Raw genomic sequence first — 14401 nt, forward strand, 5'->3', positions numbered from 1 at the left:
ATTCAATGTATGAGCTGGCTGAAGACTTTTAATGTCTGAGTTTGTTTATTACATATTCTAATGAGAGATATGTTTTGTTGATGATTCAGGGGACGGGAACCTTACAAGCCAATGGATTCTACGCGTCAACCCTTTTTTTTTCTTTTCAGATGTTGTTGATGATGTTTCAACACTGATGAAAGTGAAATATGTTGTAATAACATGTCTGGAAAGAAGAAAAAAAAATAAACTAAAAAACTGAAACTGAATATCCACGGTAACAGTAACAAAAGAAATGTCTGCCTGGCTGACTTCTGAACGGCATACTGAGGCCTTTGGTTTGTTTGGACATGGTTAAAATTTGACAGTCATGTGGACCTTCCTCTCTTCTGTACAGATCTACTCTATGTAGGTTGCACAGAAGACAGTGGAGTGCTTGTTTTTTTTTCTTTTTTTGTAGACGTGGGGCCAGTGTAAACAATTCTAAAGAGACATTTCCCTGCTTGTTTGTCCAGTTAGTGGCTATCATGTATGTGTGGAGACTGTAGGACATGTGACAGTACTAAGGTTGGGTCACACTGCCAGGGTAGTGGGTAACTGTCAGTCTCAACTCGCATCATGTTGGAATCTGTGCTGCTAATCTTGGTGGCTGTTTGGCTCCTTGTGCTTCTCAGTCAGAACCGTAGGAACAAAAATTTTCCTCCTGGACCCCGAACCATCCCCTTCATTGGTAATCTGCTGGAGCTCAATCTGGAGAACCCCACTGTGGATCTGGACAGGGTGAAGTTGAACTGTGTTACTGATGTGAATCTAAGCTTGAATTTCAAAGAGTGGAACAGTTATTTATTAGCTTTGCTTGAATGTTTTTGCTTTTGTTCTTGCTGCTTGTGTACACCTTTACATGATGAATGTAATTTTAATCAGATTTAAATCAGCAGCTCTTGTTTCACACCAGAGGCACAAACACTGCATGTATACACTATTGAAGGAAGCACTGATTGACTCAGTTAACACTGTTCAGTTTTCAGTTATTTAACTGCATTGAAACCCTGAGGAATTACAGTACTTTAATCCAGATGTGCATTAACGTCCATTAAGTTTCAAGTTTATTTATTCTTCTATAGCCCAGATTCACAGAAATGTCTCAAAGGGCTTTACAATCTGCACATGGACGATATCCCTCTGACCTTTGTGCACTGCAAGCAGTACGACACCCCACCCCCCATCCCCTATCAATACGACCCTCACATCGGATAAGGAACAACTCCCCCCAAAACCCTTTTAACAGGGGAAAAAATGGATGGGAGAAACCTCAGGAAGACTAGATGAGGGACCCCGCTTCCTGGAGTGGACAGACGAAGCAATGGATATGACATGTACAGATTAATAACACAGTAATAATAACAGTAATAAATGTATGACAAAGACACGCTGATCCATCCAGTAGAGTCACCACCAGCCGATGAAGCACACAGAGGTCACCGATCAGAGGATCCACCACTCTGAGGACAGACCAAACAGTGCCTAAGTCATTGAGCTCAAAAAAGTTAATGTATGATTACCCCCTGCCAAAACCCAAAAACCACAGCAGAACCCAATGAGATGGAACCAGACTCCCCTAGTGGATGGTGAAACAGGTCCTTTGTGTAGCTTTTGATATCGCCAGCCACGGAAGCAGACAGAGGTAGCCGATTGCTGAATGATCCACCACACAAAGGCCTGAGAGAGAGAACAGGAGAAGGAGGGAGAGAGATAGAGAGAGCAGGGGGGGAGTGGTGCTAGAGGGACCAGAATAGCAGAGGATTAATGGGAGGCAGGGGCCTAACTAAGAAATCCTACGGCTCGTCGGCAGGACTAGGCTGAACCTAAACATTGAGACTGCCACCCCCAATATTAGTTATTTGTTAGGGAGAACAAAATGCTAGATTTGAGTCTAGATTTAAAGACATTTACAGATACAGACTGTCTAATACTTACAGGGAGATTATTCCACAAGAAAGGGGCCCGACAGGAGAAGGCCCTCTGGCCAGCTGACTTCTTTTTAACTCTAGGAACACACAAGAGACCAGTATTCTGAGAGCGGAGAGCCCTAATTGGAGTGTAAGGTTTAACCAGATCAACAAGTAGGTGGGAGCAAGCCCATTAATGTTTTTATATGTCATTAGAAGTACCTTAAAGTCGGATCTAACATTAATCAGGAGCCAGTGTAATGCAGCCAAAACTGGGGTGATGTGGTCAAATTTCCTAGTTTTAGTTAATATTCTTGCTGCTGTATTCTGAACCATCTGAAGGCCCCTAATACTAGACCGAGGCAACCCCGATAACAGAACATTACAATAATCAAGTCTAGAGGACACAAAGGCATGAATCAGAATCTCTGCATCAGCCATGGCTAGAGAGGACCTAATTTTTGGGATATTACGTAAATAAAAGAAGGTGATCTTTGTCACCTCTTTAATATGCTGGTCAAAGGAGAGAGTTGAATCTAACGTAACTGGTTGATGCTGATGAAGTAATTCTTTATTTATGCAGTAAACATAAACTTCTCTTTCTGTCCCCAGCTGACCAAACGCTATGGTAATGTCTACAGCTTTTCCATCGGTCCTAGGCCTGGGATTGTCATCAATGGGTTGCAGGCAATGAAAGAAGCTTTTGTCAATAAAGCTGCTGCTTTCTCTGGCAGACCACAAGAACAGTTTGCCAATCATCTTGTGCGACATAACGGTACAGAGCTACAGGTTCATTTTTTTTGTTTTTCAGTTTATTTATTTTCAGCTATGTCACTACAACAGACCTTACCACCTTCATGTCATTTACAATATCAACAGCATCCAAAAAAAAGGGCTGATGGGTAGAAGGCATTTAGCTTCAGGTCCTGTAGACCAGGAAATGCATGGCTCAAGGTTCTGTTAGGAATGAGGTTCTATGGAGAGGTTGTAGTATTTATGTTCCTTCAATTTTTCACCATGGTCACTTCAGATAACTTGTTATATGTATTAGCATGTACAATTACTCATAGTTTTAGTATTAACAAGGAAACTCTCTTATGGCAAATAACGAACACAGTTTTTTCAGTGTGTATAAATATAGTACAGTGATACCTCTGTACTCGACCATAATCCGTTCTGAGGTGGTGGATGAGCACCGATTTGTTCGACCACCGAAACCAATTTTCCCATAAGAAATAATGGAAAGTATTTTAATCCGTTTTTACCATTTAGAAAAATACCTAAAATATTATAAGAACGTGTATCTAAACAACAATGAATACGTAAATGTGCACAAGCAGTACATGATAAAGATAAAGCATTATAAACCATTTTGTATAATTTACTTTACGTTTTGGAGAGTGGTTGATGGCACTAGCGTCATCATGGAAGGGGAATCCCTTCCATGATGACGCCAGGTAACGCGCCTCCAGGGGTTTTCTCCCTTCTCTCTCTCTCTTCCGTGGAGGTGAATCTGGCTGGGCAGTAGCCTTCCTCTTTTCTTTAAGAAGGAACCTGTCCATTGTCAGTTGCTTCTGCTTCAACATAGTGGAAATGGTTGACTTTCATTTCGTACTGCGACGCGAGGTCGGACACTCGTACACCACTTTCATATTTTGCTATAATTTCCGTACGTCTTTGCGTACGTAATTTGCGTACGTGTTACTCCGCTGGCGGTCTGAGTCGAACTGACGCTTACCCGCTGGCCGAGGAGCGCAGCCGAGGAGCGCGTTCGGGTCGACTCGGCTCGTCGAGTACCGAAAATCTGTTCGGGGTCCGATACATTTTCTACTCGAATTTTTTGGTCGAGCACCGATTTGGTCGAGTATAGAGGCGGTCGAGTACAGAGGTATCACTGTAATTTCCTCCATTCCTGGAAGCAGCAGCTTCATCGTAAACTTTCCAGTTGAAGGGTCATTAAAAAATAAATTCTGATACTTAAGTTGAAGATATTTCAAACAACATTCAGATTTGATTTACGTTGACCTGGATTACTGAGAACCTACACAGACTCATCATTATCTGGTGTAGAATGAGTATTAACTACCAAGATATCTGGTGTTAACACAAAAATTTAGTATTTATTGTTAATATGAACTATTTTTTTGCCATTCTCTCAGTTCTCTATTATTCAGTGCTGTAGCACCAAAGTCTATGTTAATTTTCTATTAAACAATTCCAAGAGGAAAACCCTGTGGAAGCTTTGAGACCTACTGAACTGCAAACAGAGGAAAGTTGGATTAGAGGATTATAGTTGCCAATGACTGAATGACTCTCATGTCTTATATTTTATACTTGACTGCACCATTAATCTGTGAATGGAACTCACTCTTCTGTAAAGACTCAACACTCAGTAAACCATAAATTCTCTTCAATAAACAAGTTCCTGTGGTTAGCTGGAAAATGTTTAGGGGATTGTGAACTCAAGGTTCTCGTAAAACACTTTTTGCACAAATGATGCACAACCATATTTCTCCTTCATCGTTGTGAAATCTGCAGGTGTTTACACAGAGTTGTGTCCTTGTACACTGTTGCGAATAGCCCAAAGTGGTCCATACCAGTGAACTCAAATAGAAACTAAATTAGGTCGGTGGATGTGAGGACACTCCAGGAATGGTTGCCTAGTTTAATTTCAGGGAAACATGCAAACCGGCAGACCGAACCCTTCGTGACCGGCTGCCAAATAAAATTATTTGCTGCAGTGCGAGACATTTCAAATACAGTGTAGTTGGACATCTGGCAGCTGTGTGACATTAATTAAAAATGGTATAATGTTGGACCTTTAAGTGAATGAATTTTCTTTTCAAGTTCTTAATTGATCTGTTTTTATCTAGATGGTGCTCCTGGAGTGATTCTGTCAGATTATACCTCTGGCTGGAGAGAACATCGACGTTTTGGTCTGATGACCCTGAGAAACTTTGGTTTGGCGAAAAATTCCATGGAGAAGAGAATCCTAAGAGAGACACAATACGTTATAAAGATAATGGAGCAGAGTCAAGGTACCGGTCTGCAAACATGACAGAAATTAGGGATGGGTATTTCAAGAACACCCCCTCTACCCCCTCAAACACACACAAATGAGTCAATTTTCATCACTTCCTACTTAAGTTTGCAGCTCACATGCACCATGATTATAGAGACTTTCTTAGAAACGGTTTTGCTAGTTTCCGCTATAAGCCTGGGCTCAACCATTCATTCATTCATCGTCAGTAACACTCCTTCTGCTGTTGTGGGTCGCAGGATTGCTGGAGCCTACCCTAGCAGATGCAACGCCAGTGCACCGCTGAGCCACATGGACGACACACAGACACGCACAAACTCAACAAACTTTAACACATTTTAATCTTAAAATCTTACAATATCAATAGTGAACTGAAAATGGTACTTTCCTCTACACTTCCAACATCACTGCTTTGCACTGGCGACATGAGTGTCCCCCACCTCTTACCCATAAGTTTGCTGGGATAGGCTCCAGCCACCCCCAGAAGAAGCAGCTATGAAGATGAATGAATGCCCTTCTAACATCATATATGACATGATATAGCTATCGATCAACTTCAAACGGCATTTGTTGGTATAGCACTAAATCAGATACCTGACATTTCAAAGCGCTTTAACAGTACAGAGGCGTACAGAGTCATCGCCTGCCTCCACTGGGCACGTCAGACCACAACCTGGTGTACGTCCAGACCCAGTACACCCCCCTGGTCCAAAGACAGGCAGTCTCTACACGCAGGCGGGGGACACTCCGGGCACGACGCCAGTGTACCGCGGAGCCACATAGAAACAAACAAACAACCATTCACACACACACTCACTCCTATGGTCAATTTGGGAATGGCCAATCAACCTGAAGCGCATGCTTTTGGAGGTGGGAGGAAGCCGGAGAACCCGGAGAGAACCCACGCAGACACGGGGAGAGCATGCGAACTCCGCACAGAGCGGGACTCGAACCCGGGTCCGCCGTGTTGTGAGGCAGCAGCGCTAACCACTGCACCACCGTGCCAGTAAAGTCAGTAAAGTGTAAATGCTGGGGCATGAATGGAGACTAGGAGAGAGAGGTCAGACAGAGGAGTAACAGAGGACAGCAGACAGCACGAGGAACAGGTATAAGATAAACAGTATCGGACCACGAACCAAACCTTGAGGAGCTCCATAGCTAACTCTAGTGGTCTGGGAAGAGTCATTGTTAATGTTAACAAACTGGAAACAATGAGATAGGACTTAAACCACATCAGTCTTCTTCTTCTTCTTTTCTTTTCGGCTTTTCCCTTCAGGGGTCGCCACAGAGAATCAATTTCCTCCATCTAGCCCTGTCCTTTGAATCCTCTTCTCTCACACCAACTACCTTCATGTCCTCTTTCACTACATCCATAAACCTCCTCTTTGGTCTTCCTCTAGGCCTCCTGCCTGGCAGTTCAAAATTCAACATCCGTCTACCAATATATTCACTATCTCTCCTCTGGACATGTCCAAACCATCTCAGTCTGGCCTCTCTGACTTTATCTCCAGAACCTCTAACATCAGAATCAGAATCAGAATCAGCTTTATTGGCCATCGTTTTTAAAAAGCAGACGAGGAATTTGTTTCCGGCAGGTGGTGTCTCAAACTGTTCATTCATAACTTAACTATTCTAAATACTTAAATATTATAAATAACTATACTAAATACAAAATGTAGGATGCAAAATGCAGTAGGTGGGGGGGGGGACACATGATGTACAGGTGCTGAGTGCATGTTGCAGGGATTTGGAGACAAATAGTTAACATTTATTGTTCAAGTGTCTTATGGCTTCGGGGAAGAAACTGTTTTTAAGTCTGGTTGTTTTTGAGAGGAGGGCTCTGTAGCGCCTCCCAGAGGGTAGCCTTTTAAATAGACGGTGTCCAGGGTGTGTTGGGTCTAAGATGATCTTCCCTGCCCGACTCCTAATTCTTGAGAAGTACAGCTTTTGGAGGGAGGGCAGGGAGGTCCCAGTGATCTTCTCAGCAGACCTGATTGTCCTTTGTAGTCGTGTCCTGTCCCTTTGGGTGGCAGCACCGAACCAGACTGTGATGGAGGAACACAGAACCGATTCAATGACTGCCGTGTAGAACAGGACCAACAGCTCCTGTGGCAGACCGTGCTTCCTTAGCTGCCTGAGAAAGTACATCCTCTGCTGGGCCTTCTTGAGGATGCAGCTGATGTGGAGAGACCACTTCAGGTCCCGTGAAACAGTAGTCCCCAGGAACTTGAAGCTCTCCACAGAGTCCACAGGGCTGTTTGCAATGGTGAGGGGGAGCAGAGGGGAGGGTGACTTCCTAAAGTCCACTGTCATCTCCACAGTCTTGAGCGTGTTCAGCTCCAGGCTGTTGCGACTACACCAGTCCACCAGCTGTCTCACCTCCTGTCGGTATGCGGACTCATCCCCGTCCTGGATGAGTCCAATGACAGTTGTGTCATCTGCAAACTTCAGGAGTTTGACGGCTGGGTGCGTGGATGTGCAGTTGTTGGTGTAGATGGAGAAGAGCAGCGGAGAGAGGACGCAACCCTGGGGGGCACCGGTGCTGACTGTCTGAGTGTCTGAGGTGATCGCCCCCAGCCTCACCTGCTGTGTCCTGTCTGTCAGGAAGCTGGTGATCCACTTACACATGACAGAGGGGACTGTGAGCTGGTGAAGTTTGGAGGATAGCAGCTCAGGGATGATGGTGTTGAACGCCGAGCTGAAGTCAACGAACAGGATCCGTGCATATGTCCCTGGGTGGTCGAGATGATCCAGGATGAAATGCAGTCCCATGTTGACTGCATCATCCACTGACCTGTTTGCCCGATAGGCAAACTGCAGGGGGTCCAGCAGGGGTCATGTGATGTCCTTCAGGTGGCTCAACACGAGGCGTTCAAGGGACTTCATGACCACAGATGTCAGAGCGACAGGCCGGAAGTCATTTAGTCCTGTGGTGGAGGGTTTCTTGGGGACCGGGATGATGGTGGAGCGCTTGAAGCAGGAGGGTACCTCACACAGTTGGAGGGATCTGTTGAAGATCTGTGTGAAGACTGGAGCCAGCTGGTCTGCACAGACCTTGAGGCAGGAGGGGGAGACACCATCAGGGCCTGGCGCCTTCCTGATCTTTTGTCTGTGGAACTGCTGACTCACCTCCTGGACGGTCACACTGAGGGGGGTTGAGGGTGGTGTGGGCTGGGGGTGTGAAGGGGATGGGATTGTGGAGGGGAGGGGGGTTGGAGGTGGGGCAGGCAGGGGGTTTGAAGGGGGTGGGGTGCAGACAGTGTTTGTTGAGGGGAGTGGAGGTGTGAATGGCGGTGTGATATGGGCTGCAGGTAGTGGAATGGGGGTGGTGGGTGTGAAGGCCTTTTCGAACCTACAATAGAATCTGTTGAGGTCGTCAGCCAGGTTCTTGTTGGCCTCAGCAGGGGGGGACGGGCGTCTGTAGCCGGTGATGTCCTGCAGACCTCTCCACACCGACGAGGGGTTGGTGGCTGAAAGGTTTCCTCTCAGCTTATCAGAGTAACTCCTCTTAGCTGCTCTGATCTCCTTAGTCAGTGTGTTCCTGGTCTGCCGGTACAGAGCCCTATCCCCAGATCTGTAGGCCTCCTCCTTAGCCAAGCGCAGTTGTCTCAGCTTGGCTGTGAACCATGGCTTGTTGTTGCTGTATGTGCGGAAGGTCTTGGTTGGCACACACAGGTCCTCACAGAAGCTAATGTAGGCTGTCACAGTGTCCGTGTAATCATCCAGGTTGTCCGTAGCAGCTTGAAAAACACTCCAGTCGGTGCAGTCAAAGCATTCCTGCAGTTCCTGCTTTGCCTCGTTGGTCCATTTCTTCACCGTTTTCACCACAGGCCGAGATGTTCTCAGTCTCTGCCTGTAGGCTGGGATGAGGTGGACGAGGCAGTGATCGGAGTTTCCCAAAGCTGCGCGGGGGACCGAGCGATAAGCTTCCCTAGTTACCGTGTAGCAGTGATCCAGCGTGTTGTTGTCCCTCGTCGGGCAGGTCACATGCTGCCTGTATTTAGGGAGCTCGTTGTTTAGTTTCGCTCTGTTGAAGTCCCCCAGGATGATTAAAAATGAGTCCGGGTGTTTCCTTTCAATGTCCGTGATTTGTTCCACTAATGTATGGAGTGCAGCATCCACATTAGCTTGCGGTGGAATGTAAACACCGACGAACACGAAAGAGGAGAACTCCCGCGGGGAATAAAAGGGCTTACAGTTGATGCAGAATGTCTCAATGTTCGGTCCACAGAACCTGCTGAGCACTGTGACATCCTTACACCAACCTTCGTTGATGTAGAAACATATTCCACCGCCCTTTGTTTTCCCCGACCGCTCCTTGACGCGGTCCGCTCTGTGAAGTTGGAAGTCCGGCAAATGCAGAGCGCCGTCGGGGATCGATTCACTGAGCCAAGTTTCAGTGAAACACAGGGCAGCGGAACGTGCAAAGTCCATATTTTTCCCGCAGAGGAGGTGCAGCTCGTCCAGTTTATTGGGTAGTGAGCGGAGGTTAGCCAGATGTATTGATGGCAGCGGGGTCCTGAATCCCTGCTGGCGGAGTCTCACCAGCACGCCAGCTCTCTTACCCCGACGTCTGCGTGGCCGCAGCCCATAAAGGGCCGCAGCTCCGCCGATCAAGATCTCCGCAAAACTGCTCGGATCTGGCGCAAACTGCGGAATAAAATTACCGGGTAAGAACTGTCTGATGGCCAGCAGTTCCTCAGAGGAGTAGGTGATGGGATAGCACTCAGAAAAAGACGCGAAGGTCGACAAAAAACACAAAATAAAGTAGAACAAGAGAGAGGTCCGTGCCGAGGCGTCCATCCGTGGCGCCATCGTGCACTGATGTGCTTAAACCACATCAGTGCTGATCCCTTAATACCAATCGTTTTGTCCAGTCGTTTCAAAAGAATACTATGATCGATAATATTCCCTAAGACCTGCCCACAAATTCTCAAATAGACTGTTGGATTTAAGGAAGTCACATAACTGATTAGCGACTATTTTCTCCAAAGTAAGAATGAGAGATTTGATATGGGTCGATGTTAGTTTTTTGAGGAGCAGCCATTGCTTGTTGAAATGTAAATGAAACATCTGTTCATACTTTGTTCTCAAATGATGATGATAATATTTATCTTAAACTTTTGATCAGACCATTTCACCTCTTTTTTTAGAGGAATTGTCCCACAGGCTGGTGGTGATGGTGCATTTTTCTTTTGTTAATTATGGTGACAAACCACCTTTTTGAATATTACTCCCATCTTCCAATGGTAGCATTGCATTTCTGATTTGCATGGGTTAAAAATAAGGGGAAAAGTTATTTAGAATTATTTATGTATCTGAGAAACACTGAATCACATCCCATTCCAAATCTTCTTCTTTTCCTTTGGTTTTTGCAAAAAAAAAAAAAAAATCTTTTCCTTTGGACTTTTTCCTTCAGGGGTCACCACAGAGAATCAGTGTCCTCCATCTAACCATGTCCTTTGCATCCTCTTCTCTCACACCAACTACCTTCATGTCCTCTTTCTCTACATCCATAAACCTCCTCTTTGGTCTTCCTCTAGGCCTCCTGCCTGGCAGTTCAGAACTCAGCATCCTTCTACCAATATATTCACTATCTCTCCTCTGGACATGTCCAAACCATCTCAGTCTGGTCTCTCTGACTTTATCTCCAGAACCTCTAACATGTGCTGTCCCTCTGATGTACTCATTCCTGATCCTATCCTTCCTGGTCACTCCCAGAGAGAACCTCAGCATCTTCATCTCTGCTACCTCCAGCTCTGTCTCCTGTCTTTTCCTCAGTGACACTGTCTCTAGACCAAACAACATCGCTGGTCTCACCACAGTTTTGTACACCTTTCCTTTCATTTTAGCTGAAACTCTTCTATCACACATCACACCTGACACTTTCCTCCACCCGTTCCATCCTGCCTGGACATGCTTCTTCACCTCTTTTCCACACTCTCCATTGCTCTGGACTGTTGACCCTAAGTACTTCAAATCCTCCACCTTCTTGATCTCTTCTCCCTGTAACCTCACTCTTCCACTTGGGTCCCTCTCATTCACACACATGTACTCTGTCTTACTGCGGCTAACCTTCATTCCTCTCCTTTCCAGGACAAACCTCCACCTCTCTAGCTTCTCCTCCACCTGTTCCCTGCTCTCACTGCAGATCACAATGTCATCTGCAAACATCATAGTCCATGGAGATTCCTGTCTAACCTCGTCTGTCAGCCTGTCCATCACCATAGCAACAAGAAGGGGCTCAGAGCTGATCCCTGATGCAGTCCCACCTCCACCTTGAACTCCTCTGTCACACCTACAGCACACCTCACCACTGTCTTACAGTCCTCATACATGTCCTGCACCGCTCTAACATACTTCTCTGCCACTCCAGACTTCCTCATACAATACCACAGTTCTTCTCTGGACACTCTGTCATCAGCTTTCTCCAGATCTACAAAAACACAATGCAGCTTCCTCTGGCCTTCTCTGTACTTCTCTATCAACATCCTCAGAGCAAATACTGCATCTGTAGTACTCTTTTTTGGCATGAAACCATACTGCTGCTCACAAATGTTCACTTCTGCCCTTGGTCTAGCTTCCACTACTCTCTCCCATAACTTCATTGTATGGCTCATCAGCTTTATTCCTCTGTAGTTGCCACAACTCTGCACATCTCCCTTGTTCTTAAAAATGGGCACCAGCACACTTCTACTCCATTCCTCAGGCATCTTCTCACTATCTAAGATCCTGTTGAACAACCCAGTCAGAAACTCTACTGCCACCTCTCCTAGACACTTCCATACCTCTACAGGTATATCATCAGGACCGACTGCCTTTCCACTCTTCATCCTCTTCAGTGTCCTCCTCATTTCATCCTGACTAATCTTTGCTATTTCCTGGTCCACAACAGTCACCTCTTCTAGTCTTTGTTCTCTCTCATTTTCCACGTTCATCAACTCTTCAAAGTACTCTTTCCATCTTCCCATCACACTACTGGCACCTGTCAATAGACTTCCATCCCTATCCTTAATCACCCTAACCTGCTGCACGTCCTTCCCATCGCTGTCTCTCTGTCTTGCCAACCTGTATAGATCAGTCTCTCCCTCCTTACTGTCCAACCTAGCATACAAGTCATCATAAGCTTCTTGTTTGGCCTTTGCTACCTCTACCTTCACCTTACGCTGCATCTCCCTGTACTCCTGTCTACTCTCCTCAGTCCTCTCAGTGTCCCACTTCTTCTTAGCTAACCTCTTTCTCTGTATACACTCCTGTACCTCCTCATTCCGCCACCAAGTCTCCTTATCTACTGTCCTTCCAGATGACACACCAAGTACTCTCCTACCTGTCTCCCTGATCACATTAGCTGTAGTTGTCCAGTCATCTGGAAGCACCTCCTGATCACCCAGAGCATGTCTTAACTCGTTCCTAAAAGTCCTGCAACACTCTTCCTTTTTCCGCTTCCACCATTTCGTCCTCTGCTCTGTCTTTGTCCTCTTGATCTTCCTCACCACCAGAGTCATCCTACACACCACCATCCTATGCTGTTTGGCTACACTCTCACCTACCACTACTATACAGTCACCGATCTCCTTCAGGTTACACCGTCTACACCAGATGTAGTCTACCTGTGTGCTCCTACCTCCACTCTTATAGGTCACCCTATGTTCCTGCCTCTTCTGGAAGAAAGTATTCACTACAGCCATTTCCATCCTTTTTGCAAAGTCAACTACCATCTGTCCTTCTGCGTTCCTCTCCTGGATACCAAACCTGCCCATCACCTCCTCATCACCTCTGTTTCCTGCACCAACATGTCCATTGAAGTCTGCACCAATGACAACTCTCTCACTTCTAGGTATGCTCTGCATCACTTCATCAAAGTCCAACCAGAATTTCTCCTTCTCCTCCAGCTCACACCCTACCTGTGGAGCATACCCACTAACAACACTGAACATCACACCTTCTATTTCTAGCTTCAGACTCATCACTCTATCTGACACTCTTTTTACCTCCAGGACATTCCTAACAAACTCCTCCTTCAAGATAACTCCTACTCCATTTCTCTTCCCATCTACACCATGATAGAACAACTTGAACCCTGCTCCTAAACTTCTAGCCTTGCTACCTTTCCACCTGGTCTCCTGTACACGCAGTATGTCTACCTTCCTCCTCTGCATCATGTCAACCAACTCTCTACCTTTTCCTGTCACAGTCCCAACATTCAACGTCCCTACTCTTAGTCCTATACTCTTGGTGTTCCTCTTCTCTCTCTTCCTACGAACACACTTTCCTCCTCTCCTTCTTCGACCAACAGTTATCCAATTTCCACCAGCACCCTGTAGGTGAACAGCACCGATGGCTGTCGCTGTTAAACCGGGCCTCGACCGATCCGGTATGGAAGTCATAGGTTTGATTTGCATGTTTTAATTTAGCAAAAGCTTTTAATTGGATGCGCTTCCTGACACAACCCTCTGTATTTTTCCGGGCTTGGGACCAGCACAACAAGACTACATACAGTATTGTTATGAGTATGCATTTTTATTATGCAGGCTCTTCAGATGAGGTATCTTAGCTTTGGAGTGAAAACCAGAATCTCAGAGCCCAACACATTTAATATTTTTGTTTTGCATTATAGGATTATTGTTTCTTTAAATCTTATGTTTGTTTGTTTTATTTTATTCTACCAGGTAAACCCATGGATCCCTATCAGCTGTTCCACAAAGTAACCAGCAATGTCATGTGCCAAATTTTGTTTTCTCAGAGGTTTGAATATGAGGATGAGCCCATTAATTTTTTTCTCGCCTTTTTTCATGAGGTCAACAAAGCGATCAATGGTCGCTGGGGTTTGGTGAGTATTATTTCCTTTTCTTTGATATTTCTTTTAATTGTATAATAAATTTTAAAAGGATGGATGATTAACAAGTATGTTAAGATGAAATGTTTCTGTAATAATAATAATAATAATAACAATAATAATACATTCTATTTACAGGCAGCTTTCACAGCATATAAGAATACCGCGTAATTCTTTAAAACAAGAAAGTATACAGGATTAAAATGAAATAATTCGTTACTTTTAACTCTTCAGATTTATGACTGTGTTCCCCTGGTGCGCTACCTGCCATTGCCCTTCCAGAAGATTTTTAAAAATGTCAAGGTATGAGCTTTATACTTTATTTCAAATTCCTTATTACAGGTTATATTTAATGATGCAGTGTGACATCTTTGGGGTTCAGACAATAGCCAGTGACTCTGGGAAACTCATTGAATTCATGGCAACTTCTGCATGTTGACTCACTCACATCAAACAATTAGCATATTGGCTAGCCATGTTTTAGCTAACTAGTCTTTTAGTTGTAACTATTTAACGCCATTCACACTCAGGCAAATAATGCATTTCATTTTGCGAACATATTTATAAACCAAAGTACTTGAAAATTGTAATTTTGAC

The 14401-nt window shown here is 45.1% G+C and overlaps 1 protein-coding gene across 1 annotated transcript in view; it reads left to right on the plus strand.

The window, feature by feature from the left end:
• The first annotated feature begins 597 nt into the window (after positions 1-597).
• Positions 598-14401, plus strand: part of LOC137593958 (cytochrome P450 2J6-like) — a 29037-nt gene continuing 15233 nt past the window's right edge. The window contains exons 1-5 of the mRNA XM_068313098.1: positions 598-759; positions 2541-2556; positions 4802-4966; positions 13638-13798; positions 14039-14107. Of these exons, the coding sequence (XP_068169199.1) occupies positions 598-759; positions 2541-2556; positions 4802-4966; positions 13638-13798; positions 14039-14107 (573 nt within the window). The remainder of the gene's footprint in view (positions 760-2540; positions 2557-4801; positions 4967-13637; positions 13799-14038; positions 14108-14401) is intronic.

Source organism: Antennarius striatus, chromosome 4, assembly GCF_040054535.1.
Source record: "Antennarius striatus isolate MH-2024 chromosome 4, ASM4005453v1, whole genome shotgun sequence".
NCBI classification, from domain to species: Eukaryota; Metazoa; Chordata; class Actinopteri; order Lophiiformes; family Antennariidae; genus Antennarius; species Antennarius striatus.